Here is a 27,032-nt window from a genome sequence, read left to right as displayed (position 1 = left end):
GACAAAAAAGTTAATAAAAAACAAACTGTAGTGATATGTCTCAAGGTGTCTTAAAGCAATCTGTTTCACAAGAAACATGGGATGTGTGCCACTTCTTGTTCCACCGTCTGACAGTAGAAAAGAAAGCTTTTCTACTGTCTTCTCAAGAGCTTTGACTAAAATTTCAGGCTATTGTTGGGAATATATATATATATATATGTATATATATATATATATAATTAAAACGTGTGAAGTTTGTAGTCTATCAAAAGCTTCTCGGGGATCATAAACGTTTCCAAGAAGAGACAACCTGAGTTTGAACGAAAGCATGGTAACAGAACAAATCCAGAAGCTGGCTCCACTCTTGTTGCTGGAGCTGCCAAGACTGTGACATTCTGGTGGCAATAACATACATTTTTTGGACTCAGTTCTTCTATGAGCCCTTCTCCAAAAATAGATCCAGCCTGCACAAATTATTAGAGACTCTACGCAACCTTTTGTATGAGTAAATTGCATTTGTGGTCAAAATCTATTTTCAGCCAATTTCGTCCATCCCTCCTTTTGCCAGCAGCCTCCTTTGTTCTTGGCTCTGTGTGCTCTTATGTAAAGCTTGCCTCAAGGCTTTTTTTTTTTTTTTTTTTTTTAAATGAAATCTTTCTGGTTACAAGCTTTTAGTTTTTACACCGATAGTTATTTTTTATTTTTTGATACACCCCCTTTTTGATACACCATAGGGAAAGCAGGAAGCGTTTGGAAGCCAGCCGACACTGGATTTTTAAATAAGAAAATTCCTCAGTTCTCAAAGACTGTGGCAGGGACGAAAAGCCCCCTTCGCTTCCATAACCTTTAAAAGGGCGACCCCAAGCTGTGAGGCGCCGAGGTCCGTCGAGGCGCCGCCTCACGGCCCCATCCCCTCACGGCCGCGCCGTGCCCGCCCTTTTCCCTGCTGAGGGGCGGCCCCGTTCCCGCCCAACCTCCGCCCCCGCCCAGCCGACGGCGCTTCCTCTCCTCCGATTGGCTCCCCTCGCTAGCTGTCAGGGGAAAGACGGCCAATGGCGTGCGGTCCGGCGGTAAGGCCCGCCCTCCGTGAGGCGGCCCGCCGGAGAGCGGCGCAGGGCTGGGGGCGGCGCCCGGCTGAGGCGGCGGTGGAGGTGGCGGCGCGGGGCGGCCATGAAGGTGACGGCGGCGCCTCCGGCCGGGGCGAGGCTTTGCCCACGCTGTGGGGGACGGAGGGAGGGAGGAAGGGGGCGAATTGGTGTTTGCTGGGGCCGGAACCGGGACCCTGGTGGGCCGGGTGGCGCCTCCCCGCTCCCCTCACGCCTCCCGGCCCGCCCTGAGGGCTCCTGGGGGGATACTGAGGGGATCGGGGCTGGGCCACGCCTCGCTGACGGGCCTCTGCTGGCTCAGCGGCCCGGAGAGGGTCTGGGGTGCTGCCTGAGGCCGAGCCCAGGCTCCGCAGGGCGGCCGGCGGGGCTGTGAGGGGCCTGGAGGAGGCTGGGGGGTGACAGGGGCTGACTGGGTGACATGGGGCTCCTCACAACCGCCTCCTCGTAGCCGAGGTTGCCGTCGTGGTACCTTTAGGCTAGGGCTGTGCGGTGCTATTGACAGGGCTCCCTGTTCAGTGGGTTTTGAGGGGAGCATGATAAAGCTTGGCCTGGTGTCAGATGTTAAACCGAGGAGCTGCATGGATCTGTATACAGTATTTTGAAATTAACGAAATTTCGGCTTCAACAGAAAGCCTTCTGGCCCCCCTGTGCTTGACGTGCTGGTGCTGACGCTGCCTGATGCCACGTCCTGCTGGCACAGATGTGTGAGGAGCAGGTGGGCAGCCTCCCAGCCAGCTCCTTGGTGGATGGCAATGCCCATCAGGTTACTAAAGGCACTTAAAGTCAAAAAAAAAAAATAGACTGGAGGAGTTCAAGCACATTTTTTTACCCAAATAGGATGCACATAAGGTATGGAGAGAGAAGATAACTGATGGCAGTGTGAGAAGAGAAGAAGGAAGTGGTGGCTGGTGTAGTTGCAAAGGCTTCTGCAGAAATTGGCTAGGTTTTAATTAGTTCTCAAGGGAGGGAGTTTTTTGTTTTAGCGTGTCTCATTTGTGTCTTGTATTGGTGCTCTCATGCTCTCATTTCTTTTACAGAGTATTATGAAGAGTCTAGACTCTGTAATTGAATTATTGCTTAATGGCATCAGTGCGTTGAAAGAATCCACAGCTGACTGGGGTTAAGGAGAAAATTAACGATGCTGTGTTGCCTCACCTTTCAGCTGCACGAGCACACGCTTAAAGAAAATGTAATGAGATTTTTCCATTTGATACGTACAGTCTTTGTGTATCAGAAGTGGCTAACGAACTTCCTAAATAGGTATTTATTTAGTGTTGATAGTGGTGTCTGATCAGTTTTTAGAAGCTCTTAAATAAAGTAAGTTTAAGAAGCGAGTGTGTTACTGCCTTGTGTGTTGTGCTGCTGGGGCCCTTTGAAGAGGCAGTAGTCCTGTAAGGGAGGAAGTTGAATTCTGACAGACACTTCTGGGTCACTGGTTTTTATCTTTGTGCTTATTTTCCTGCAGCTATTTATGTAATATTTTTTAAACTATAAAGCTAAGTCATCAGTTTTTAAGAATATATGAAGAGTTAGTCATGTTTCTGTAACTGACAACTTTCCTTTAAGGTGAGGAAAACACTTTTGAAAAGACCAACTTTAGTCTGAGAGAGCTCCAAGTTTTAAGTCCTTAGTTTTAAGAACGCGGTTCTGAAGAGTTATTTAACTCTCGCCTAATAAGCTGGGATAATTATGCATGTTTTGTTTTGTATAGAAGTGCAAATCGACCTTTCCATTCTTTGTCATTGAGAAGCAGAAGGCATGTCTTAGCCTGATTGCTTAATGATTATCGAAGGTCTGAGTGTACATCAGACAGGGTGAACTCTGCGCGCTGTGTGCTGCCAATACCTGCGTCTGGCTTGGGGTCAGGGGCCGTGGGAGTTCACCCTCCTTGAGCTCCGCTCACAGCCAGCTTAGGAAGATTGTCACACAAGGGGTGGCGTTTGCTCTTGAAATACCTGTAACCTTGGACCGCTGAATCCAATCCGTTGCGTATGCATTTGATGTTATTACTGCTCACAGTGTTATGTGTTGTACAGCCTAGAAGCGAAATGATTGACCACGTGGCGTGTTCTGCTCATATTGCAGTGCTTGTAATGTCAGCTTACAGAAGTGAAAGCAAAGCATGAGGTTTGTATATGTTGGAGAGCTGCTTTTGATGTTCCATACGTAAGGCAGTTACACGATGGTGGTGTAGTACAGCGTGTTTAGTCCTAGGGCCTTGTTTCTCGTAGTTTCCCACTAAACCAGAGAGAGGACTCCTTTCTTACCTGTAATGCTTAGTCGGTTGGAGAAAGGTGTCCTGGTGTATCGCCAGTTGTTGCGTTAACTTCCCACAAAGGTAACAGGACTGCGTTCAGCCAGGGGAACAAAGCACTTGAGCGTGGAAATCAGTGGAGTTACTACAGGAAGCAGAGCACTGCCATTACTGAGCTGATGTGCATGTTCTGGTTGGTTTAGCTTTTGCAGCAAGAACTACAAAGCTCAAAACCACTAACTTTATGTCTTTATGCTTTGGGAGGGAGGGGAAGGGAGTTGCTGTCCTGGAAAACCAGAACAGCTTTTACCAGAATAGTTAAAAATCATGTTTAGAAAGTTGTACCACTCAACTTTTTTTCCAGAAAGAACCCAGTGTGCTTCTGTTTGTTGTTGTTGTTCAGGGGGTTTCAGTGAGCCACAGGACAGTAATTAAATGTGTGACCTGAGCAACGTGGGTTCCAAATTCTGACTTAAAGTAGAATGAGCACTTTGATAGAGAATCTAGTGCTAGAGGCTTCCAAGGAGAAAAGAGTAGCAACAGGCTACATAGATCTATTTGAATATTTTTCTAGAGTTCAAGATAATACAGTGTGATTCAAAACTGAACTGAAGTCATTGTGGAATAAGGGGATTCAAAGTTACTTTAATTTTCTTAAACTTTCTGTAAAACAACAGCACAGCAGGTCCAGGGAGGGCTGGAAGGCATTTACCGAGAGCAGAACTAGTTTTGTATAAAGCTTCGTTTCTTCGTTTGAAGAAGCAGAAGTGTTTTCTTAGAGTTTCACTGTGAGTCATATAAGAACTGGATTAGTTCTGGAGAAGATCCCACAGGGCACAGCTCTGCTCTAATTATGATAAACTGTTGTATTGTCTCGTCCTTTCAGGTCATGGCCCTCACCTCCGACTAGCTGTTAGCCTCTTCCTTCTTTGCTCTGCTCTTGCATTACCTCCTCAAATTCCTTACCCTTTTTGTGCAGAACTCTGCTAGAAAAGGAGTTGTGAAAGCCAGCTCGTCTCAGAAGCAAATCTTACCTACTTTGGTTTGCAGCTGGGAAGTAGAGATTACTGGGCTGTGCAGATGTTTGTGCGCCGAATTCCTTGTGCTCTGGGAATTTTCACAACATGCTTTTGGGATGATGACAGCTGGAGTGGCTCTTCAGTAGCAACTCACATGTGATGTGGGCTTTAAGATATTATTATTATTTTTTTTTTGCTCTGTGGATGTTTGCAGGCGGGAGCTACTTCCATGTGGGCTTCCTGCTGTGGATTGCTGAATGAAGTCATGGGTACTGGAGCTGTCCGTGGCCAACAGTCTGGCTTTGCGGGAGGCACTGGCCCCTTCAGGTTTGCAGCAAATACAGACTTCTCAGCGTACCCCTCTCCAGCTGCAGCAGGTGCTAACATAGTTTGCAAAGCCTGTGGACTTTCCTTTTCAGTTTTTAGGAAAAAAGTGAGTATACTTCATTTCCTTTTACACAATATTTTTACTAATATGAGCTAATCTGTAGGCGTATTGGGATATGAATATACTGGATTTTTTTTTCCTCAGGTGAGGAAGTCCAAGGCAGATAGCCAGGGAGGGTGAAAGTGCCTTGTTCCGAGGCTACAGGAAATTAATGTCAGACAGGATTAGAAGCTAAGAGGTCTGATGGTCATTAATCGGGTACATGTTGGATCTGGACTGACCTGAAAATTAGTTGATTCTAATTTGTAAGATACGTGCTTTAATTTCAGGATCTTGAATAGTGAGGCAAATCTGGTTTTGAAGGTAACACCAAACATAAAGGTGGGGAGCTGAAATGAACAAACTGGAGGATGGAAAAGCTAAAAACTCAGTTTAGCATCACAGCTTCTTCCTGTGAAATACTGGCATGATTCTACTTGTTTCCTAAACAGGCTTAGTTCTACTAAATGCTATTGCACTCCAATGGCCTCTTGCTTCATTTGGAGCCAAGTTAGTGGGTTAGTGAAGTTTCCAGATAAATAAAGCTGAGATTGTTGGTAATACCTCTATGTATGATGGCTCTCCAGCATCGTTATCTTGTCCACTTAGTGACCTAATTCTCTGCAGCTCATTTGGAGAAAGCTAAAGCCTCTTTCCTCAGTTTTTTGTTCAGTTTCCCCTTTCCTCTGTGTCCTGTTTCTCCATGTGCCCCATCGTTTGCATGCATACACACTATGGAAGTAAAGTTAGTGTAGGGTCATTTTCCAGAGCTAATGTTAATTTACAGAAGGTCGGAAGAACTTGGGAAGAGTTTGTGTTTGTTCACAGTGCACCCACAGTGAACCACGTAAAATTGCTGCTGGAAGTTCTGCCAATTGGAGCTTTTGTATGTTGCGACCAGCCTTTTGAGCACAGTTCTCTGTGGAAGTGACATCTGAGTGCTTGCAGACTATTTACCTACAGTCTGATTTATCACCTGTAAGACCCACGTACAGCTCATTGAATCAAGCGAGGAAGAAGAATGCTTTTTAAAGTTTGGGCATTATACTGGCTTTTAGACATGTGAAAAAAGCAGTGGTGGTATATTCAAAATTATTTTAACATACCATAACATTGATTAGCTTTCAACTTCAGTTATTTTGTAAACTCAAATGTGAATACAGTATTTGGTTATTTATTCATAATGCTCTTACTTCCTAAAATCTCAAGTGAGTGTGCGGTAGTGCTACAAAAGCGACAGATCACATTGGAACACCTGCAGAACTGTTTGACAGAGCAATTGCTAGACTTAGATCCTAAAAATGATGCATGTCAAAGTTGGTGGAAAGACGAGTAATAAATTATGTAGTCTGGAAAAGGAAAAAGTGGGGTTAAAGACTTGTCTTCTATGAAACAGTTGAATGTTTTTTTTTTCTACTTTCTACTTAGCACGTGTGTTGTGACTGCAAGAAGGATTTTTGCTCGGTTTGTTCAGTCTCACAAGAGAATCTCAGAAGGTGTTCTACTTGTCACTTGCTGCAAGAAACAGCGTTTCAGCGACCTCAGTTAATGCGACTCAAAGTAAAGGATCTGCGTCAGTACCTTATTCTCAGAAACATACCCACAGACACGTGCAGAGAGAAAGAAGACTTGGTGGATCTTGTGCTGTGCCATCATGGGTTAGGTCCTGAGGAGGATACGGACGCTGGTAGCTTGCGCTCGTCACGGTCACAGACTTCTGGGTTTTTTACTCATCCATTTTCTATGTCTGTATCGGTGTCATCGCAAGGAGAACTTGCAAACAGAAGGGGAAGCGCAGGAAATGGAACACCTTTACGGGTACAATAACTAGAATGCATTTTACATGTGTTTTTTTTTTTTTTAATGGATACGCATCATGTTAAAAGAAAACAAAAGACCAACTGGTACCGTTGGGCGTGGCTGGAAAAATGCCTCTTGTGTTTCTGGCCTGAAAATGGAAGATTATTAATCAGATTGCTGGCTTAGATGATAGGGTTGACTTAAATTGGTAATGATTAGTAGCAATTGAACTTCAAAATGTCATTGTCATCTGTGATTAGTTTGGCAGAAAGGAAGATAGCTTAGAAGGGATCGTGTGTGCTTTTTTTTAAATCCTGATGTATTTCATTTTGTATACAGGGACAAACTGAAACATCTTCTATAAATAACGAAGAAGAAGAAAGTGCTGAGGAGCAGGTAATACAAGAACTATGCAAAGAATACATTTTTGGCCTGTGATGCCATAAAGTGTTTAGATCTCTGTCACTGTTCAGTATCATGGTCTAGTTCTTCCAGCATTAGCTGTGTCTAGTAACACATCCGTAAAGCTCTAAAAAGAATACAACTTCAGCTGAGCTGCTGCAGCTTAATGTAGTTTGTGGTGGTCAGATGGAAAAACCTGGTGCTTTGAACTTACCAGGACAGTTAAAAACATGCAATTGCTGTGTTTCAGACTCCTGGGTTGTCCAGAAAACAAGCAAGGGCGTCTTTGTCTGATATTTCAAGTCTGGAAGACATTGAAGGCTTGACTGTTCGGCAGTTGAAGGAAATACTCGCATGTAACTTTGTCAACTACTCAGGATGCTGTGAGAAATGGGAACTTGTGGAAAAAGTGAGCAGGCTATACAGAGAGAGCGAGGAAAACCACAAGACGCGTAGGTTGATATTTAACTCTCCTTTCTTTCTTGGGTTCCAGTAGCTTGGTATCTAACCTGGTCTGCCTTTCTGGAACAACTGGCAATGTGTTTTCACAGTTCAAGCTGCATCTAGGAGAGCTGAATGCGGTACTAGTGCGTAAAGCTTTCCAGGATTTGTGTTTTTTGTTTTTTTTTTTTAAAGACAGCTTTGGAAAGTAAGAGAGCTCAGCTTTCACAGGGAAGGTAAAATTGCACAATGGAGAAATAGTTTCTCAGAGAACGTGAAACTTGGCACCTCTGCATCCTTTATTAGGTTTCACAAGGCATTAACAAGAGAGCTTCTCTGTAGCTGTCAACAGACCAAAGCAATTCAGGTCTTTTGCTGTGGTACAGCATTAAAAGCTACAGTGGCAAAAGTCCAAGTTCAAGTGGTTTGGTCTCAATCCATGCTTTCATGATAAGGTGCTCCCGTGGCTGCAGCTCAATGACTGGTGTTCCAACCTCTGTTCCACTCAACAATTGGAGTCTTTCACTTGCATGATTGTAGTATATCCACAGCCTGATTTCTGTTAACAAAGTGTGCTCTGAGAAACAACTTTTTGAGACACCGCTGGCTTGAAAAATTCCTGCCTGGCTCTTCGTTCCTGCATCCACCAGTCTGGTTGTAAGAAAGAGAGGGCATTGGTGCGTGGACAGCTTGCTAGACTGGGGCTGCTTCACAGCCAGGTGCTGCCAGCTCCTATGCTGTGGTGGCTGCGATAGTCAGGTGTGAAATAATCAGCTCATCAGGGTGGAGGATGATTGGGAAGCTGCTCACTTTCTTTGGTGGTACTGCTAACAAATGTCAGAAACATGGCTCAAGTGAGACCCTCGGTCTGGTGATTAAACTAGAATTGAAAACCTGTCTGAAATCAAGTGTTAAACTTCAGCTTTTTTCAGTATGGTCTGACAGAACACGGTTACTGAGATGAGATGTTTGTTTGCAGTGAAACTTGACAGGCTTTGTTCAGTTCTGCCATCTTCACAGCTTCCTTGTGCTTCTGGTTTCTTGGTTTGCTTTATTCTGTATTACTGTGTATAATCATGAGGAAAGTATTCTGCCAAATGAGATGAGCTCAGCGATGGAAAACCAGCATGCTCTGAATTTTAAACACTGTCATTAGATGCTCAGTTGAGAATTGGATATTCACTGAGGTTAAGGAATTCTTAGCTGTTGATTAGAACAGTTTTAAGCATGGAGCAGCACAACTTGATGCTCAACTAATGATGTTCTAGCCGTTGCTTGGGCTAAAACTTAAAAGGATTTTCAGGGCCTGAATACGTGACCTCTCTTTCTCTGTTGCTTTTCAGAGGGTGAGAAGATGCAGCTGAACGATAACGATGACAACCTGTGCCGGATCTGCATGGATGCAGTGATCGACTGCGTCCTGCTGGAGTGTGGCCACATGGTCACGTGCACAAAGTGCGGCAAGAGAATGAGCGAGTGCCCCATCTGCCGACAGTACGTTGTGCGGGCTGTGCATGTGTTCAAATCGTAAATGAAGACCAAAAGTGGATGGTATGGTCATCCCACCAGGATTTCTGGGGGCAGGAGTGCTGACCCTTGGGGTGTACATCAGCTTTTTAGTTCTCAAAATAACCACAGCAATCTGAACATCAGGATACAGAAGTTTATGAACCACTTTTCTACAGCATACTGAGTCATGGTTGGGCAGGACCAGCCGCTGCCTGTGTGTACAGTAATAGAGCTGCCTGACTTACCTTCTAAACCCACAAACTGTCCGAGTCAAACTGTTTACAGCAGTTCTTGCTCTCTTCTGAAGAATACCACCCTTAGTTATCGCATTCAGTACTCAGCAAGTGGTCGCAGAAAACAACTTTGCTTGACCAAATTAATGTTAGGTTGTCTAGTCTGTTAAAAGCAACAACTTTATCAGTTGAATATTCAGCTCTTATGTAATTAAATATAGAATGTAACTGTTCTGGCACTGTTCCTGCAACAGTGGTAACAGTATAAAGACTGCAGAAAGCACTGCCATTAACCGTACCTGCACAGAAGTCCTTAAGCAATCTATTTTCTGGTGATTGCTTCGCTCAGAATGTCTGACATGACCAGCGTATTGTCTTGGCCATTCTTTGTAAGTGTGCAAAAAGCTGTCATTATGTAGGGTTCTATCATGTGGTGTCCAAATACTAAGGTTTTTTTTTGTTTGTTTTTAGTTTAGGAATAAAGTATTTTTTTAAAAAGGGGGTAGAGTAAACCATATTCTCGTGGTTCTTAATCCATTCATGCCTATTGTAACTATTCACTTACAGGTGATGATTGTATTTCATGTGCCGACAAGCTGATACTACTGTGAATACTAATCAGGGTCATGAAACTACTTGCTGCTAACATGTGGAATGTATGGTATTACTAACCTTAAACGGGAAGGGTTTTATTAAGGATGGGGGTAGGAAGCCTGATGTTTAAAACCTCACACTCATGGACTTTAACCAAGGCTGAGGCACCATTAACCACGCTTCTGATCAGCTGCTGCCTGACCTGCGTTGCTGTCAGCCCTTGGCCCAGGTTCTAGCAGGGCTCCGTGCCATCGCGGTGGGGTAAGTGTGCTCTTGGAGCAAACATTTAACGGTGCCTGTGGGATATCTGTGACAGCCTTCTTAGGGAAAATAGCTGCAGAAATCACTTGAATTGTGGGGACAGGATACCTAAGCATGGCCATGCTGGCACTTAACAGAGTAAGTTCATGGTCCAAAAAGCTGAGGAAAGAACCTAAAGCCACAGTTTTGTCTTTAAATTTCCCCCATGCTAGCAAAGTAACGGATACAAAGATGTTTTGCCATGGATATAGTATCTGATAATTCTTACCTCTACTACCTTGCCTGTCATTCTTGCTCTAGTCTTTTATGTGGCTGGCTTGAAAAAGTGAAAGTAGCTCCTCAAAATATGCAGCTTAAAGACACTGCTGGTTATTTTTCAGAAGGGAGCAAACCTCTCAATGGCTTTATTTTTTAGAAGGAACTTTTTAATGATACTTAATTCCTGGAGTCTCTGTTCAATGGGTAAGCTAATAAAGACAGACTTACTATATATGTTACTTCCATGCTGATCATTAGCCACACAAGCTCAATAAAGATTTGTGATGGGCTTTCTCAGCCTCTGGCTCTTTTCTTAACCAGCTGCAGGAGGTGTTGGAGAGTCAGCTCAAGCTTTAGCTGTCTTTTACAGGTACGTACCGTGGCAGGCACCAGCTCGAGGAAGGCACATGTATTCTATCTTCCCTCTGTAATAAGGTACTGGAATTGCCCCCCTTAGAGGCACTGGAGAAAGCCTGGTTATAATATGTCAGAAATTGGCTTTTCACTAAGGCTGGAACCAGTTACCTTCTCAGCACGCAGAACCAGGACTTGGCTGTGTTATGTTGCATGCTACTTTCTCTGCTCTAAGTCTTGCTCAGTACAATTATTTTCCTTCACTCTGCACAACACATGAGAGAAGTCAACAAGTCCGTTTCTCAGCAAGAAGTCCACCTACTTGCTCAATTGCACTTATTACAAGCGCTCCCCACCCCTGAAGTCCCCACGACTTCCCCCACAGGCAATCCCAAATTGAACAAAAGCCCTCAGAGCCAGTGTCTGTTTTTGTACAATTGTTTATACAAATTCAACAAAGGTAAAACTGCATCAGGAAGGTCTACGAAAACAACACCTTACAACAATGGCACTTATGAATGCAGAATTTTACAATCAGGAAATAACCATGTTATAAACCTTAAATGAGAACTCAACTCACACTTCAAAGAAAGAGAGACTACGTTTGACCATTTATTCTACTGCTGGACTCACTGTATAAATTAATTTTATATTGAGTACAAGAGCTCATGCTACAGAGTGAAACCCTCCTATGTGCAAAAGCTGAAATTGGAATTTTTAAAATTTTGAGAAAAAGGTGATTTCTATACAGATAAAACTTGGCAAAGTGTTTTACTTCAACTATAATTTACACCTTATTTCCACAACATGCTTATGTCACTTCTGAAGTATACAAAGCAGGATATAAACTTCCATTAAAACATGCTTGAAGTTGAAAGTATTAACCTACTTTTCCTGACCTGGGCACGTTTGTAGATAGATACTGTCTACGAAGTATAGGTTAAGTTCTCTCCTACCATAAGTAAAGATAAAAATTGGCAATCAAAACCGAAACACTGGTAATGCATTCAAACATTGCATAAATAATTTTTAAACAATTTTTGTACAAAAATAGTTCTGCATAATGTAAGATGTAACAAAACAAAATGTGTTAAGAAGGCAGAAATGCAGTGCGTGGTCCACTTTAATGACACCAACTTTTTTTGTTGTTGTTTTAAGAAATGAAAAGCAGAAATCAAATTTACACTACCAAGCACATGCTGTGGTACTTTAAATAACAGTATTTCTTGGAGATCAGTCTTCTTCCGGGTGTGAACAATTATCATCAATAACAGTCGCCTTATGAATTTGCATAAGAGCCAGTGCAGGACATCCCAGGTAGACTGAATTAGTGGCACAAGTTGAAATTCTTAACATGGGTAGTTTAACGTTGTTCTCGACAAGAGTTGTAAAATCCAATTGCGGCATCTTCCAATATTCCAAGTTCCCAATTGAAAATAAAATCCCTACATGTTCTTAGTCCCCCCCCAACCCCCCCGCCCCAGTATTTACACATGTCCTTTAACTAACTCAGTTTTTGCAGAAGTTTTTCTTCCACTTGCCCAAACTGAACACTTACTGACATCTCTGCTATGAACTGCTCACAGCCTTCTTTTGTCACTTGCTTGCAGTACCTCAAGTCAATCTGGCAGATGTTTCCACAACGTTTGAAGTAGGACAGGCACTGGTCAGTAACCTTATTGCAGTCTGCCAAAACAAAAAAAGAGGGGAGAGAAATAAATGTAGCAGCGTGTCTTGGTTTGTTCTTCAGCACAAGGACGCTTTAACCCGACCGTTTTAAGGCCCTTTCTGCTCCTGTGCTGTGCTGACACCAAAATCACCCCAACCTGCCCGGCTGCCGTTCTCTGATCCCTGTGACTGTTGTGTAACTGATGAGATAAAGTGGAGCAGCACAGGAATCGAGCACTGGTGGGGAAGTTACACGGGGGGGCAGAGGAAAAGATAGGTGGGAAAAACCACTTCCACCGCCGAGTATTTCACACAAGTCTAGCAGAAATGAGCAGTTCCCATCCTCCTCCCTCCCCTGGGTTTGTGCTGCGTACCTGATAAATTAATTTCTGTTAACGAATCCCGCGTGGTGGTTCCAACTGCGGTCAGCAGGTTAATAGACTGATCTGTCACGTGATTACAGTAACTGAGATTGAGTTTGGAGAGCAGAGGCATGTGCCTTATGATCAGCCGCAAAGACGCGTCGGTAATATCCAGGCCGGCCAGGCGCAGCTCAACTATGTTCCGTAGCTTACTCCGGTTGTCGATCTGACCTGGAAAGCAGGAGAGGCAGGTCACTCCTCCAAGCCTCATGCCACATCGCCAACATCTGCAAGTCTCTATGAAATGCACTGTGACACACAACACTGCTGCCCTAAGTTAACTTCAGACGCTTTTGCCTGTCTGTTGCTTTGGAGGGGACATCAGCAGGAACACTTGTCTTTTTGGTACAGGCACGTGGGCAAAAACCACCTCCTGATTTTAAAAACAAAAGGGATGAAAGTAACTGCAGGGGCCCAGCGGAATTACAGGTCGGGAATAAGCAGTAGGCTGTGCAGTGCATGCCAGAAAGCAGATCTGATTTGCTCAAAATTTCACCTGAGCTGAAATCCGGGCGAATGTGGCATGACCCACAGAACTGCTCCTTCCCTGAACTGGAAGAAAGTGTTTCCATACTCTCTAAAGTACACCCGTTGCAGCCTGAAGAGAAGAAAGTCAGACAGAAAACCAGCACAGTGGCTCAGATGACTGCTCAGCAGTCAGAACATCACTCAATACCCAGCGGCTTCCAGTGAGGCGTTGCGAGTCACTACTGAACCACCTCATGCCAGCAGAGTCCAGAACCCCGCCGGTGCTAGCTGCAGGGATTCCTGCCCGCTCCCTGCAGGTGGGACTAGCAGCAGAACGTGCCACAGGGCAGATGGGACAGGCCTCCCGCGCTCCTCCCGCCTGTTACCTGGCCGGTTATCTGTGGGTGGCGACAAGAGGTCTCTCATTTGGGCGTCTTTCAGGCCTTCTGCCCACTGCACGTCCAGAGTTCGGAGTAAAGGACAGCTGGAACTACAAAGTGCTGACACTGCTATCCATGAGCACCCTGATAACAGCAGGTCTCGAAGACCTGCAGATACAGAAGAAATTAGAGCACGTGGCCTACCCAGAGAGGCGTGCGTAGTGATCTGCTACCGCGCGCAGGCTGGGGTGAGCCCAGTGCTGCTCTGACAAACGATCCCCGCGCTCCAGGGCAAGCAGGGACCCTGTGAGCCTCCTCCTGCCCAGCCCTCCCTCTCGCCCTCCTCCTGCAACTTCGTTCCTGTGGGGGAGAACAGTTCTCCAGCAGCCCTCAGCCGTATGCTTTGCTGATCAAGTCAGCACAGGCACTCCCCCCAGCAATGTTACCCGGAGACTAAGACCTGCCTCAAATTACTTTACCTACAACACCAAGTAGTCACAACATAACTATTTTTTGGGCTCATTTTAACATGTTGATGCTTCATCCCTACGTATCTATTCCTTGCATCAGACAGAGGGATCCTGCCAGCCATTCCTCAGAGATTGCAGGTTAGATACAAATGGTTTTGCCAGATTTGGTGAGAAGTGATCAAGAAAACGTCACTTACCTGGCAGTCTGTTGATAAGCCAGCTCAGCTGCTTTTTAGATATATTTGTCCAGCTAAGATCAAGGGTTACAGGCTGTCTCCTAATAATGCCACTAAGCATAAGTGGAGTGATGGATTTACAATGGTTTAAATCTATTTTGGTCCATAATCTTTTGTCACAGCACCTACCCAAAAAGAAAAAAGCCAACAGCGCTTTAATTTGGCACTTGTTTTCATTTCCGTGATACTTTAAAAGGTGTCATTGAACGGTATGAATGGTAGGGAAAACTACAGCATTTAATGGAAAATAACCAAAATAAGGCTCAGTGGTGCTAAGAGAAGCACACCAACAGAATCAATGCTACATACGTTTCAAGTTTCTCCATCAAACAGATCATGCAATGAAGTATGGAATTATTTCTACAGAATTACAGATGTCAACAACTTAGGATGCCACTAAGCCATCACCATGTTTATTAAATCCATCTTCTAGCCTGAACACAAGCACCTTTCTTACCTTTTGAATAAAAAGACTGGTTTTAAAAGCTACTGTCCCGATTTCCCCTGTGCTTCCCACCTAAACCCAGTGACTTTTATAAAGCAGATCCCCCTCTCCTGGTTCTGTGGTTTTGCATCATTCCCATCTGGGTGACTTACACACCTACACTGTCTTTATGGTTCTTAAGGGCCACCAACAATAAACCCTAACGGGTTTGCAAGACTCCAACTTTTCTTGCATCTTCCACTAGAAAATATTGTACGTAAGTGGAAAAAGCATCTTGGCGTTTACCCAGTTTGTTGCTGCACTGTGCTACCACGGAGTCTCTGTAATTTGCCCATCGGTGTGCACATCACAGCTGACTCTCAGATGACAGCCAACAAGACACTTTACTGAAAGTTCTGCAAGTTCAGTGGAACGTGTAAATCTGTTCACTAATGCTTCCTGCTGTGGCACAGTCACTGACTGTGTCAATTTTTACACTCTGGTGCCCTGAGCACCCAACAGACACGTTGGAAGTAAAGGTGATGATAAAAGACTCCTCCACCAGCTCTGCTGGTAGAGAACCAGCAGACAGGATCGCTCTTCGTGTACCCTCTACAGGGCAACGATCAGAACGGACCTTCTGGAGAACACTGAGGGCGCCGGGAGATCCTCGCTGTATCTTGACAGATATTTAATGGCTGAGCTGCAAAAACAACTGCGCTAGCAGCGAGCAGCTCCTGGGGGCACAGTGACACCAAGGCTTAGCACGACCTAGGCTGCCTGTTCCAGCGTGCAGAACATCGTGGTGTCTCCGGACGGAACAGCCTGCTCTGGGGGTTCCAGCTCCAGCAGCCTGGTGCACAAACACAGAACTCCCACCAGAAGTGCTTCTGAGAAAGCACCAGAAGACAAGCTACTCCTTTAGACGCTGCTGGGCACCCTTTCCCCTTGTGCTCAGCAGAGCCTCACTAACTGCACAGCTCTCTGAGCAGACGCGAGCACATCCCGTCACCCACCTCCCTTCTGAGCCTCCCCCCATCAGACCCAGCTCGGCTCCCCCCCTCCTTACCATCTGTTCCAGGTCTTGCAAACTCTCATACAGATGCACAAGTCTCTATGACTGAGGTAGCTAAAGACAGCCATCCAGACTTCCCGCTGCATCACGTGGGCTGCCCCGTCATCCAGGGGGAGCGAGTCCGGAGGGGGGCTGATGGGAGGCGGCCGGATAACGTGCCGCTCCATCTGAATGCATTTGGGAGGAGAGAGCGAAGGCGGGGGCCGGGTTATTCCCCGAGGGGTGCTTCGCAGGCTGGGGATGAGCTGGTGCCTCAGCTCCCGGGGAGTCCCGTTCAAACCCTTGTTGAACCTATGGAGTCTCTCGCTGTTGCTCAAAGCGCGCTTAGGCTCCTCGTTTTCACTCTCCGGTTCGGATTTGATGGGTTGGTGATTCTCATTGGCAAGGCTGTTCTCGGTTTTTTGGATCTCCTGGTTGAGCTCCTTGCTGAGCTCTTTGCTCAGTTCCTTATTGGGAAGCCGCCTTTTCCGCCTCATCTTGAACTTCTTCTTGTCCCTGGGCTCGGCACCCTCCGTGCTGGGACCCGCGGTGGGCGAGCTGGAGCGCGACTGGTCACTGTCCTTGGACCTGGGGGGTGCTTCTGGCAGCTCATCCTCCGGCTCCTGCTTGAGGCGCCGCAGGGGTTTGATCATGGCAGCTCGGTCATCTGAAGCCTTCCACGATCGCCGCTGAAAAGGAAGAGACAAGGGCTGACTATTTGAGCAAGAAGGCGCTCGGCAATACTCGGCACGCTGATGCTCCACAGGGCAGCCGTGCCCGGGGGGCCGGGCTGCCTGCCAGCACAGCGCCCCACCCGTCCCAGCACATGGGCACATTCGCCGGCCAAAGGTATCAAGTTCAAGTGCCATCGCACGGATGAGGAGGCCAGCTATTGGCTCTCCGGACTCCGAGGGAGTGATAAACGCCTTGATTCACCATGCACAATCCTGCAGATTTAAGGGCCTTATCGTTACACACCAGACAATTTACATACACGAGATGAACAGCATACTATAGACAGGTTTTTTTTTTCCCCAACGGGCCAGAAGAAACCAGGCTCGGGACGCGTTCATTGGGCAAAGCTCCCACTGTCAACACTGCCTGACACACGTGGGTGCCGAACGGCCCAAAGTTGAATTTCTGAAAGCTCCTGGATTGCCATCACCGGCTCGCACTGTGGCTGTGCTCCTGTTGTGGCCTTTACTGCTGGATACTCACAGCCTCGGTCAACCACACTTTAGCTGCCCCTTTATGTCCTACTGAACTCGGTTCATCTTCTCAAGCTTCCCCCGCCTCCGGTGCATGCAGAACAGGGGCTGCGACTGACAGGTCTGCCACTGCTAGGCGGACGGGACCTCACGCTGCCACGATCTCCGACGCAACGCGGGCTCACGAGGGCTGGCTGGCGCCTTCTTCCCTGCCCTGGTCACCGTTCGTAAACGCGAACCGCGCTTCGCTCACTTGCTTTAATCTAGTCTCTCCTGGATGCGCACCGGATGGAAATGCAGGAGACGTGTCAGCCAAAAGCAAGGAAGACTTCAAGACTAATTGATTGCTGCATGCAAGAAGAAGCTAGCAACTGCTAAAATGAAACAGCTGAAACGAGAAGAGCTCAGGACTGGCAAGAAAAGGTGAACTGCTGTGAACACACCTGCTGCATCAGAATGCCTGTGCTTTTGCAATAAGCTACTTGGATCAAGTCAGTGACCTGCTCCTACGTTCCAGACTGCAGAGAAAGCTGATCACCCTGTCCTTAAACGTATAATAAAGGAAGAGGTCGCAGAAAGGTAACGACAGGGTAGAAGAAAAGAAGTAAACCATCAGACTACTGCCGGCAGCAGCATCCTTCGGGCAGGGTTCTGACGAGCGCGTAACCTAAAGGTATCAGAGTCCTGTTATCACAGCAGATGGTGAGAGGTGAATCAATGTTGTGCCAGCGGGGGGCTTCACGAGTGTGCTGTGATACAGACTGCTGGGGGGGTGCGTGGCAGGGGCAGGGCTCTGCCACGCAAGGAGAGCAAAACATCAGTACAGGAACTGGATTTTATTCCTTGGGGCCGTAAAAACACGCCTTTCGACTGTGTTTTAATACAGGGCACAGAACTAGAAAATACAGATCCAGACACTGCAGCTAACTATGCTGGAGCGTAAAGGCTTGCAAGAGAGGCTCTGTAACTTCAAGATGTACGTGGCATAATAAAAATGCCTGCTGTGACATAAAGACATGGCTGATGAACTGGCTCACCATTCAGCTCACGCGAGAAGGATGAAAAGGGATTGAGAACATCTTTTAAAAAGGCAAAACACCTTCTTCCCGAAGAGTTTCTCTTCTTGTCCAAGTCTTAGCTGTTGGAAGAAAGACAAGTAAGAACCCCCAAACACGACACTTGTTCTGCTGTCTGTTGAAGGTTTGGCGACCAGCAATGCCTTCCTCACACGCTGGGGGGCTTTCACGGAGCAATTCAAGCCATCCATAAACACTCCAGTGAGTCCGCAGGGATGGGAAAAGGAAATCATGGCCAGAAAGCAGATATGCATAACCTGGTGTCATGCATTTTGCTCTCCCGCTCCACCAAAGCACCGACAATCCCTGTATTTACTGTACTGTAGCACTCCCTCTGTCAAGCCTTGAGGGGCAGACTGACTACCGAGTCCTAGTGAACTACACAAGCAGTACAAAACCTGCTACTGATCCCAGTGTTAAAGCCATCTGATGATTAGTGAAAGAAGTGAAATCTAGGTCCTCAATTCTACCTCTGCAAACGAGCATTTCTGTACGTCCTTATTAGCATATTTTGTAATCCACACGACAATTCGGAGTGTCCCTGCCTCGCCCAAGAGCTCTGACTTTCAGATTCAGGGAAGAAGCTCTGCCTACATCGCTGCTGAGAGCAGCTCCTCCTCTCTGCAGGCTACAGAAGGTGTCATTTCTAAAGGTCCTCTGATCAGTTATGAGCATTGTACATCAGTGAATCAGCCACAAAACATGCTGCCACGCGCCACCAAGTGGCTAAAGATGAAAAGGTCTCCATAAAAAATTGATTTTCACCTTGATCCTACTCCAAGCATCTTGTAGTGACTTTTTAGTTAAAGTGGGTTTTCCAGTACTTTGAATAAACCAACAGCCACAGCCCAGTGTTTTCAGCCTCTGAATGTCAACCCGAGCTTCACCATTCAAACTACTGTCCTGTTAGACTAGCAGTTTTCAGGGCGGAAGGTAAAACATCGCAGTTTCTTTTGTAGCAATCTGGGATTTCAAGACGAGGTACAAGCCAGAAGGCAAGAGACATCAGCCCCAACCAGCCCACGCGCATCTGCGTACGTACATAAGGGTGTTTTGTCATACCCGTTTTCTCATAGAGGGTTCCTGGGGTTTCTCAAATTTCCTTTTCCTCCGCAGATGTACTTCGTCTGACTTTCTCCTCAGTATTGAGTCAACTTGAGTCTTTTTGGAATGTTCCTCAGATTTCCGCCTGGGAGTTTCTTCACAGTCCCCTTTCCGTTTTGCAGCATCTGTTACTTCCTTATTGTCTCTGTTCATTTTCTGTTCCTTCAGCAATGAGCCTGGGAGATTTGATGCGTATTTGAATCCTGGTCCGCGCTTTTGCTTGTACGCCAAAGAGACACAAAACACAAACAAACTTTATATCTCATGCCTTTCTCAGCTATTTATGTAAGTTGTCTCCAGCACTGGTGGCTTGATCACTTTGTAACAGACAAAAGCATTAACAAGGAGTTACAGGAGAAGTAGTTTCAACCTTTAAGAAGTTTTTATACACACTTGCAGTGTCTCAGTTTAAAAAAGAAAACACAAAAGAAAAAGAAAACAAACAACGCTGCCCTGATTCCAATAGACAGTTCAGGTTTTGCCTATTTTTTTCCCTTTTTACAAAATCCAAAGACGTATTTTCATCTTAGAATTTAACATGCAGCAATGCACAGAACTAACCTACATTCTCCCCAGATTTGGGGTGAAACGCATGGGAGAAAAATAAAGAAAACGAGTGGGGAACAAACAGAAAGCCAAGAGCTTATTTCCTTTGACTCAACTGAATTAGACACAAAAACAAAAGCTGGTACTGGGCAGAATTGTATCTGCAAGCCAGAGGGAATGCTTGAGATTTTGTAGTTCGTTCCAGCACCACTTATCCCCATTAAACTCACTTTTCCAGTTTTCCCTGCATGGTTGCACTTTGGACACTCCCAGCAGTTCGGCAGCTCATCGTTAACCACACCATCTGATTCCTTCACCTGGTGAAAGAGAGGCACAACTCAATTCACAGCAAGCTACAGGAAGCTGCAAAAGTCTGCAGGCAGAACCATTCAGAGGCATTCTTACAGCTCCTCGTTTTCTCTGAGCGACTGCTGCCCTCCCGATGGCTACGGGAAAGAAACCCCCATCACCAGAGGTGCTGGTGCTGAGCACAGCCTCAGTCCCACAAAACCGCCCTTGTGGTAACACCGACGGGAGGCAGGCGTGCTGGTCAACTTGGTATGTGACACGGGGTTCAGGTTTGGGGTTTAGTGAAGCTCAGGGGCAGTCCTAGTTAACAGTGGACGTGTTCTGCTCTTGCAAAAATATTAATCATTTTAAAAAGGCAAAAAGAAAAGAAAACACAAACCTCTCCCCAAAAAGGGCTGTAATTGTGCCACCTCCAAATGCCTCCCGCATCGATGTGAAAGGCTCAGGTCCCGTCCCGTGTCCCCCCCCCACCCCGAAGCGAGGCACAGCCTGATCTTTTAATAGGAAGGGATTTTTCCCATACACGCGTTCTCACGTATACTAATACTGGCAGGCATTTTTAGAAGCAGAGCACCCTGCACTGTAATCAAGTGTTCCTTAAAATATTTCTCTTTATGGACGGAGCTCGCAGCCCCGTGCACCCAGCCCCCAAGCTCGTGTGCCAGTAAAAACGCCGGTTGCCAAGTCAGCTGGAGAACAGGCCCGCTGTTTTTCAGAAGACTGGACACATGAAAACGTTTTCAAGGCTCCGCACCTCCCAGTTCCCCAGCTAGCGGGAGGAAGAGAAGCTCTTACTACTTGACTCCCTCTGCGGGACCGGGACATTTTGCACTTCGCGTCGCAGCCGAAAGCAGAGGGCTGCGAAGGTGCTTTCTGCCTCTCCACACGGGAGCCCTCAACCAGGAGATCGGCGGCTTGAAAAGAAATTTCTGTGAATGGAACTGAGGGGGAACAGTACAGCTAGGCTAAAAGCACCTCCACACAAACATATGCTCACTGATGGCACATTCGCATCTTAAGGATTCGGATATATGTTTAGACAAAAGCCTAGTAGCGTGTTTTTGTTGTCTACAGTCAAGACAAACAGCTGGGCATGGGCAGCACAGTAGCAGGAGACTGCTGCTGAAACAGGCAGGGGCAAAGATCTGCAGATTTTTCTTGTTTCTGAAACATTTCCTGCTCCCAGCTGGGTGAAAACCTGCTGGCTGTGCAGGAGCGAGCGCCGCTTTTAGGGAGCTGCTTCCTGCAGTCCCCGAGCCAGACAGCAGCCCTTCTAGTTTCACCATCCAGCAAGAGTGATGACATGTCAGCCTCTCTCAGCAAGTCTTTTGGAGTTAATAAACGAGTAAATGAAGTGGGCAGAATTTAAATACTGGTTTTATCACAACTGCGTGCCTTTGAACCTTCTTTCCCATGGTAGGTGTAAGATACTCCAGGAGCTGTTGTATCCATCTCTGCCTCGGGGGAACAATCCCTGGCCCAAGCCCAAGTTGGGAACAAGTTATTTCCCGCACCGAATATAGAACAAATGCTACCAAAGGGAAAGCATTACGGCTCCGTCCCTTCTGTGAAGTTTAAGGAACTGAACAGATGTGAGGAACTGTAAGCAAACTAATTAGACACACACAAACCTGCCACTGAATCTGTCCCAAGCCTCCTAGGCTGGGTGGGAGCCAGTTCGGCGTGTTTGCTACAAACTGCAGGTGGGCGTCAGAGCCGCGGCGGGAGGCAGCCTCAAACCGTACCTGCAGCACGAGGGAGGCGATTCAGGGAGCCTCAGTGTGAGCCTGCGCTGCCGGGAGGTCTGCTATCGGGGAGTGAGGAGACCCCGGGATGTTGGTCTGGTATTGCTGAGTGAGAGCCCTGACTTCTGGCAGCGCCAAGACTGAAACAACCCAGGCACGGACACACCTGGGCTGAAGACTGCCAGAAATGCAGCTGTGCTGGAAAAGGACTTTGTTTTTAATTCACTATTTCTGCTTTTCTGTCAATGCACCTAAAATATCCCCCTTTTTCCATCATTATCAGTACATCTGCCTGAGACGAGAAAGAAGAGGATCTTACTGGGAAAATGATCGCCTTTTCCTTAAGGAAACAGCATCAGGCACTGCACTTGGTGCCCCGTGCTAACCAGCATTACTAGCGATTGGACTTGCAGCAAGAGAAATCCATCAATACTGCTTCGATTCAAACGCTCTGCTACAGCGACAGGCAATGTTCCTCTGAAAAGCTCAGTGGCTTCCTCTGGAAGCAGCGCTGTGCTCAGGAAAGGCTTGCCAACATGATTTTCCTAAGAAGCTGTTCAGCAGAACGAGCGCTCGCGTTGGCATTGTGTTTTCCAAGAAAAGCAGTGGCATGTCAGGAAGCACCCTGTGACACTCCTCAGGACATGCCACAACCTGGCTGCCCTCCGTGCAGCTCCTACACAGGTGTGTAACGCGCCCTGGCAGCAGGGCACCCGCAGGAGCTCCTCGAGGCTGCGAGTGTGGCAGGGCACGGATGCACCCCAGCTACCTTCATGGAACGCTTCGGGTTGGAAGGGACCTAAAAGATCATCTGATTCTTAAAGATCATCTAAAGTTCAGCTATAAAAGCCCCTCAAGAAGCTGGACGCTCAGCCCTCGGCAGCACGATTAAGCTAGCTCCAGTATTAGGCAATGGCAGGCGACAGACGTAGCAGATGCCCTACGAGGCCACCCCCTGACACTGTTTTTTCCTGGAGAAAACCCACCATGAACACGTAAAACCAAACTGGGAAGCTGGAGCAGGACGGGCTCCAAACCAGGAGCAAGCTACCCACGAGTAGCTCAGTGCATGTGCCCGAGCCTTGGAGATGTGCCCCGGAGAGAATTCTCTCTGCAGGGGAGCAAGGCAGGGAGGGACGCTCACTCCTCCCCTCCCTGGCCCAATTTCTGCTGGTTTCCCCCCAAAAGTACATTTGCCAGAGGTTTTGCTGGAGATGACCCCCATGGTTCACGCGTCTTCCTGCTGCCTGCTCTCTGGGACAGGAGGGGACCTCCTCTCGGTGGGCACCCACAGCAGCTGCCCTGGGGCCACGTTTGCTTTCAGAGGCACTTCCCACAAGGGCTGTTGATGGGACTCTGTCCTCGGGGGCTCGAGCACCACATAAATAAGGCAACAGGCTCTCGTCTCACAGCAAACTGCGGATCCCAGGAATAAAGAGGAAGGAGGGAACCAAGGAAAAGGTCCCGTTTGCCTTTTGCTGTTCTCCTCTCGCCTTCCAAGACGATTCTGAAATCCCCCTGAGCCCTTTTGTTTGGGTCAGTAGCCACCAGCAGCCATCGCACCATTGCAGCTCAACAGAAGCACCAAGTAATTAAAAAAAAACAAGACAGGCTGCAAATCTCCCACCGTTTCATTGTCAGCGATACCTCGAGCAACATTGTTCCTGGTTACCAAAACATCACTCAGGACATCACATATGCATAAAGGAACAAACAGCGCTTGCAAAGTTCACAGATCTGACCCACATCCTGTGCAACCAGTCCCAGATGTGGTACAGTGAGAGGAAACCATGCTTGAACTGCCACTAGACAACAATCCCAGCCTCTGGACCCAGCCAAAAAGCGTTACTGGCACTGCAAGGAGAGGGAAGGGGGGCATGGAGCACTTTGAGGGGGGCTGGAGTAGTAAAGCAGCAGCTGCAAGGCAGAACCGAGGCGCCCCTAGAAAGGAGCAACTCCTTCCCTCGCTTCCTCATCCCCCGAAGCTTTGTTTGAAGCAAGCAAAGCTCCCCGAGTCCACGAGTGGCAGGAGCTGTGGGTACCAAAGCCGCCTGCTCCCTGCTCCAGGGACACACGGGTCGGTCGGTGTAACCCAGCACACGGTGCAGGAACAGTGAAAGGCAAGGAGAGCATCACCCCGGGCCTGCCCAAGGAACGCGCCTCCCCTCCCGGAGATCCCCGAGGGGCCAAAGGCTGCTTTCTGGGGCATGGTATGTCAGAGCACATTTGCTTTGGCAAATCACTTTAACCATAAACAAATCAGCAACAGGAAATGGCTGAGCAGCCGAGACACGACCAGCTCTGGAGAAAGGAGGCTTCCAAGTGCTCAGACACAAAGACCTGCCCCAAATCACCCTCCCTGCTGGTACCAGAAGTGTATCTGCTCGCAGTACTCGAGTCAGCCGCGGCTGAGCGCTCCTGCAGCCTGAAACTTGCTCAGTTTGTTCTCTAGAGCTGCAGTCCTACTGCAACGTCTGCTCACAGCACCTTTAAGCCAGCCGCCACCAAAAGGCGGCTCTGTGCCTGGAGAAACCCGGAGAGCAAACTACTCCTTGTACTCTGTGGGACACGGGAAGGAGCTGCTGGGTTGTGACTAACTCATCCAACGCTACCAACAGGTAAATTCTTCTGTCCTCTGGAGCTTCCTGTGCCACCTGAGATACCTTGCTTAAATACGAAGTAAAAAAATAAATAGAACACTTGCATGCACGCACGTTTTGTAGTCTTGCTCTGGGCAGCCAGGGGACGGATGCTGGTCACATCAGAAGAGAGCTCCCTCCTGCCAGCCAGGACCGCGCACGCCACGGCTTCAGTCCTGCTTCTCACACCAACTCTGCGCTCACTCAGTTTCCAAAGACGAAACCGTGCAAGTTTTCTAACTTCTGCGCCCTACTTTTAGGTTAAGGTGACATCTAATCTACTTTTAGTTTGCTTGTTTCCAACAGGTATTACATCCTTGCACTCACCTTAAGGCATCCTGGGTGTATTATTTCATTACAAATGGAGCATTCCATTAGCATGAGATTAAACTTGCTCTCCTCCTCTTCCACAGTGTCCTCTTTCCCAGCTTCTCCACACACCAGACATACAGCAGTATGAGGCAACACCGGCTGTTTACACATATCAGAAGGAAGTCTTGATCAGGGCACATAAGACATATGGGAACAGAAGAATTCAAAATGCATTTACAGTATTTTCATTCCAAAGAGAAGATAAATAGGGCTTAATTGTGCAAACTGCTGAAGGCTCCATCCCAGCACATCAACAAAGGCAAGAAAAACTGGTAACTGGGGCTGGGTACCCAGACCAAGCATCGCACGATGTGTTCAGGGAATGAAAGTGCCCTCCCTCTAGCAACAGAAATCCGTGGGGCATTGCAGGGATGAAAACGTTGGGTTGGTTTTTTTTTGTGGGTCCCTTGAATCTGTGAGCTGACACAGACCTTGGCACGTGTGTCGCTTTTCTCCCGTACAACGGGAGGCAAAAGAAGCAACCTGGAACATCGCTGTTCCCATCCGTGAAGCTTCACAATCTGACTGGCAATGTGGCAGCTCCCATTTTACAGGCAGGGCAGGCAGATGTCGTGGGACCCAACCCAGCCCTCACAGCAAGCCCACAAGAGACCCAGGAACAGACCTTTTGCTGACTGGCAGTCTACTACAGGAGGCCCTGCTCCCAAACAGAGCATTGCAAAAAGCACTGCACGGACACTTAGAAGGAGAATTCCTCTTCCAGAAGTGTCACAAGTGGGAAGCTCGGTGTATTTTTTTTTCTCTAACTTTTGCTGAGGCAGAAAGGGAACTGCAGCATCCCTTATATCCATCACCCAAGTCAAAGCACTGAATGCCGGTCTAATTAAAAAGCTACCTTAGTGTTAATGATGAACAAACTTCTTGTTTCCTGCAATAAGGTACAAGCCATTACAAGAAATAAAAGGAAGATCCTTGTAAGAAGCTGGCTATAATGTGAAATGGAATCGATCAGGTTGCAGCTCCCTAACTATTAGGTAGTTGGAAGCAGAGACGTGGCTTTTCATGGCAAGGATCTCTCATTTGTGGAGCAAATAAAGACTGGAAGTGAAAAACTACACACTGAATCAAATCTCTGCAGCAACAGCCCATCCTTCAGGAAGCTTCAGACAGGGAAAAAACTAACTATGGTAAGCCGTTAGAGCACAGCGTGCTGCCCCACACACCAGCATCAGATATGGCAACGCTTTTCTGCTTTCTCATGCCAGTACTTACCCACGCTGCACTTTCAAAGCATTTTTCAAATGTTATTAAATTCCCAGCCTTCCTCCATGCACACAACAGGAATCCCCAGGATACCCCTCCAGTAGCAGGTAAACCAGAGGGAAGCTAAGCTGCCCAGAGCTGCGACAGCTCTGCCCGCTTGTTCTGTCCCATCTCCCACACAACAACTACTTATGTCCGTCCCCAAGGAACAAACAGCCCAGAAGCAGTACAACTTTTCTTGCTGGGAGCAAGGGTGTCTAGGGATCCTCCTCTGCGCCCCACCTAGCTCTGTCCCACTGCCGGACTGGAACAGCAGCTCTGCTGTCACCACCTGACCTCCCAGCACAGAGCCCCCCGCTCCCTTCAGACCTATTCGACGCAGCATCAAGTGTCCCAGGCCCTCCTGTTTCCTCCCTTGATTGAACCAGCAATGCAGAGGGGTTTCCTGTTCTCTGAACGGCAGTGCTGGCTCTCTAAAGGCTTCTGAGTTTAATGAAAGCCTGCGCCTAGTTAATATCGTCAGTGTTATTAACCAGAGGAAGGCACAGTCCCAGAACTGTGGGGATCATTACTTCCACCGAGCCTCGCTTTGGTGCTTTCTTTTAGCTGGGAGCTGTTGGATGCAGACCACAATATATTACTGCTGCGATTGTGAGAACATAATGAACAAGAGTAAAGACAATTGGATTGCCTATAGAAACGTAAAGCACCATTAAAAACTGCAACGGTTCAACTTGTTAATTTACTGCGCTCTCGCTGCTCTAAGGAAGTTTGCAAGATTCCCACCGTTACTCACACCACCGAGAACTCACAGAGCAGACACCTCTCGAGCACATGCACGGGTGGGACAAGGAATCAAAGTGCCCTGGCTACAGAGCCGGGTCTTCTGAACACGGCTCCTGGAAACAAACCTGCAGACACCAACTGAAAAATACTTCTTCACAAGAAAAGAGGGGATGAGAAGGTGAGTACACAGAGCCAGAAGAGAACCCGGCTCCTCTCCTCCACAAGGCTCAGCCTGTGTAAAGACTGAAACACCTTACTATGAGA

General features: G+C 47.3%; 2 protein-coding genes across 22 annotated transcripts in view; one reads left to right on the top strand and one right to left on the bottom strand.

Annotated features, from left to right (window-relative positions):
* The first annotated feature begins 1,091 nt into the window (after positions 1–1,091).
* On the top strand, positions 1,092–10,580 carry RNF34 (ring finger protein 34). The gene is made up of 6 exons (XM_035340579.1): positions 1,092–1,155; positions 4,573–4,791; positions 6,214–6,603; positions 6,925–6,981; positions 7,238–7,439; positions 8,772–10,580. The coding sequence occupies exons 1-6, from the start codon at positions 1,150–1,152 to the stop codon at positions 8,957–8,959; spliced, it is 1,062 nt and encodes a 353-aa protein (XP_035196470.1). The 5' UTR covers positions 1,092–1,149; the 3' UTR covers positions 8,960–10,580.
* Positions 10,581–11,059: 479 nt separating this feature from the next.
* KDM2B (lysine demethylase 2B) overlaps positions 11,060–27,032 on the bottom strand; it is a 107,743-nt gene continuing 91,770 nt past the window's right edge. For 12 of the 21 annotated variants that reach the window (XM_035340555.1, XM_035340551.1, XM_035340546.1 and 9 more), the window contains 9 exons: positions 24,714–24,857; positions 19,924–20,010; positions 19,106–19,375; positions 15,775–16,448; positions 14,243–14,406; positions 13,582–13,743; positions 13,224–13,325; positions 12,680–12,898; positions 11,060–12,323 (listed from right to left, as the gene is read on the bottom strand). In XM_035340555.1, coding sequence (XP_035196446.1) covers positions 12,142–12,323; positions 12,680–12,898; positions 13,224–13,325; positions 13,582–13,743; positions 14,243–14,406; positions 15,775–16,448; positions 19,106–19,375; positions 19,924–20,010; positions 24,714–24,857 — 2,004 coding nt within the window. In that variant the 3' untranslated portion in view covers positions 11,060–12,141. The remainder of the gene's footprint in view (positions 12,324–12,679; positions 12,899–13,223; positions 13,326–13,581; positions 13,744–14,242; positions 14,407–15,774; positions 16,449–19,105; positions 19,376–19,923; positions 20,011–24,713; positions 24,858–27,032) is intronic. The other 9 variants (XM_035340553.1, XM_035340547.1, XM_035340566.1 and 6 more) reach the window with 8 other exon arrangements.

The sequence above is a fragment of the Oxyura jamaicensis genome, chromosome 15, assembly GCF_011077185.1.
Source record: "Oxyura jamaicensis isolate SHBP4307 breed ruddy duck chromosome 15, BPBGC_Ojam_1.0, whole genome shotgun sequence".
Lineage (NCBI taxonomy): Eukaryota > Metazoa > Chordata > Aves > Anseriformes > Anatidae > Oxyura > Oxyura jamaicensis.
This window is presented reverse-complemented; position numbering and strand designations above follow the sequence as displayed.

Excerpts from the sequence above, each read along its gene's own strand:
- RNF34 (XM_035340579.1), top strand. Across the intron at positions 4,792-6,213 it reads TTTCAGTTTTTAGGAAAAAA|CACGTGTGTTGTGACTGCAA; the intron begins GTGAGTATACTT and ends CTTTCTACTTAG. Across the intron at positions 6,604-6,924 it reads GAAATGGAACACCTTTACGG|GGACAAACTGAAACATCTTC; the intron begins GTACAATAACTA and ends TTTTGTATACAG.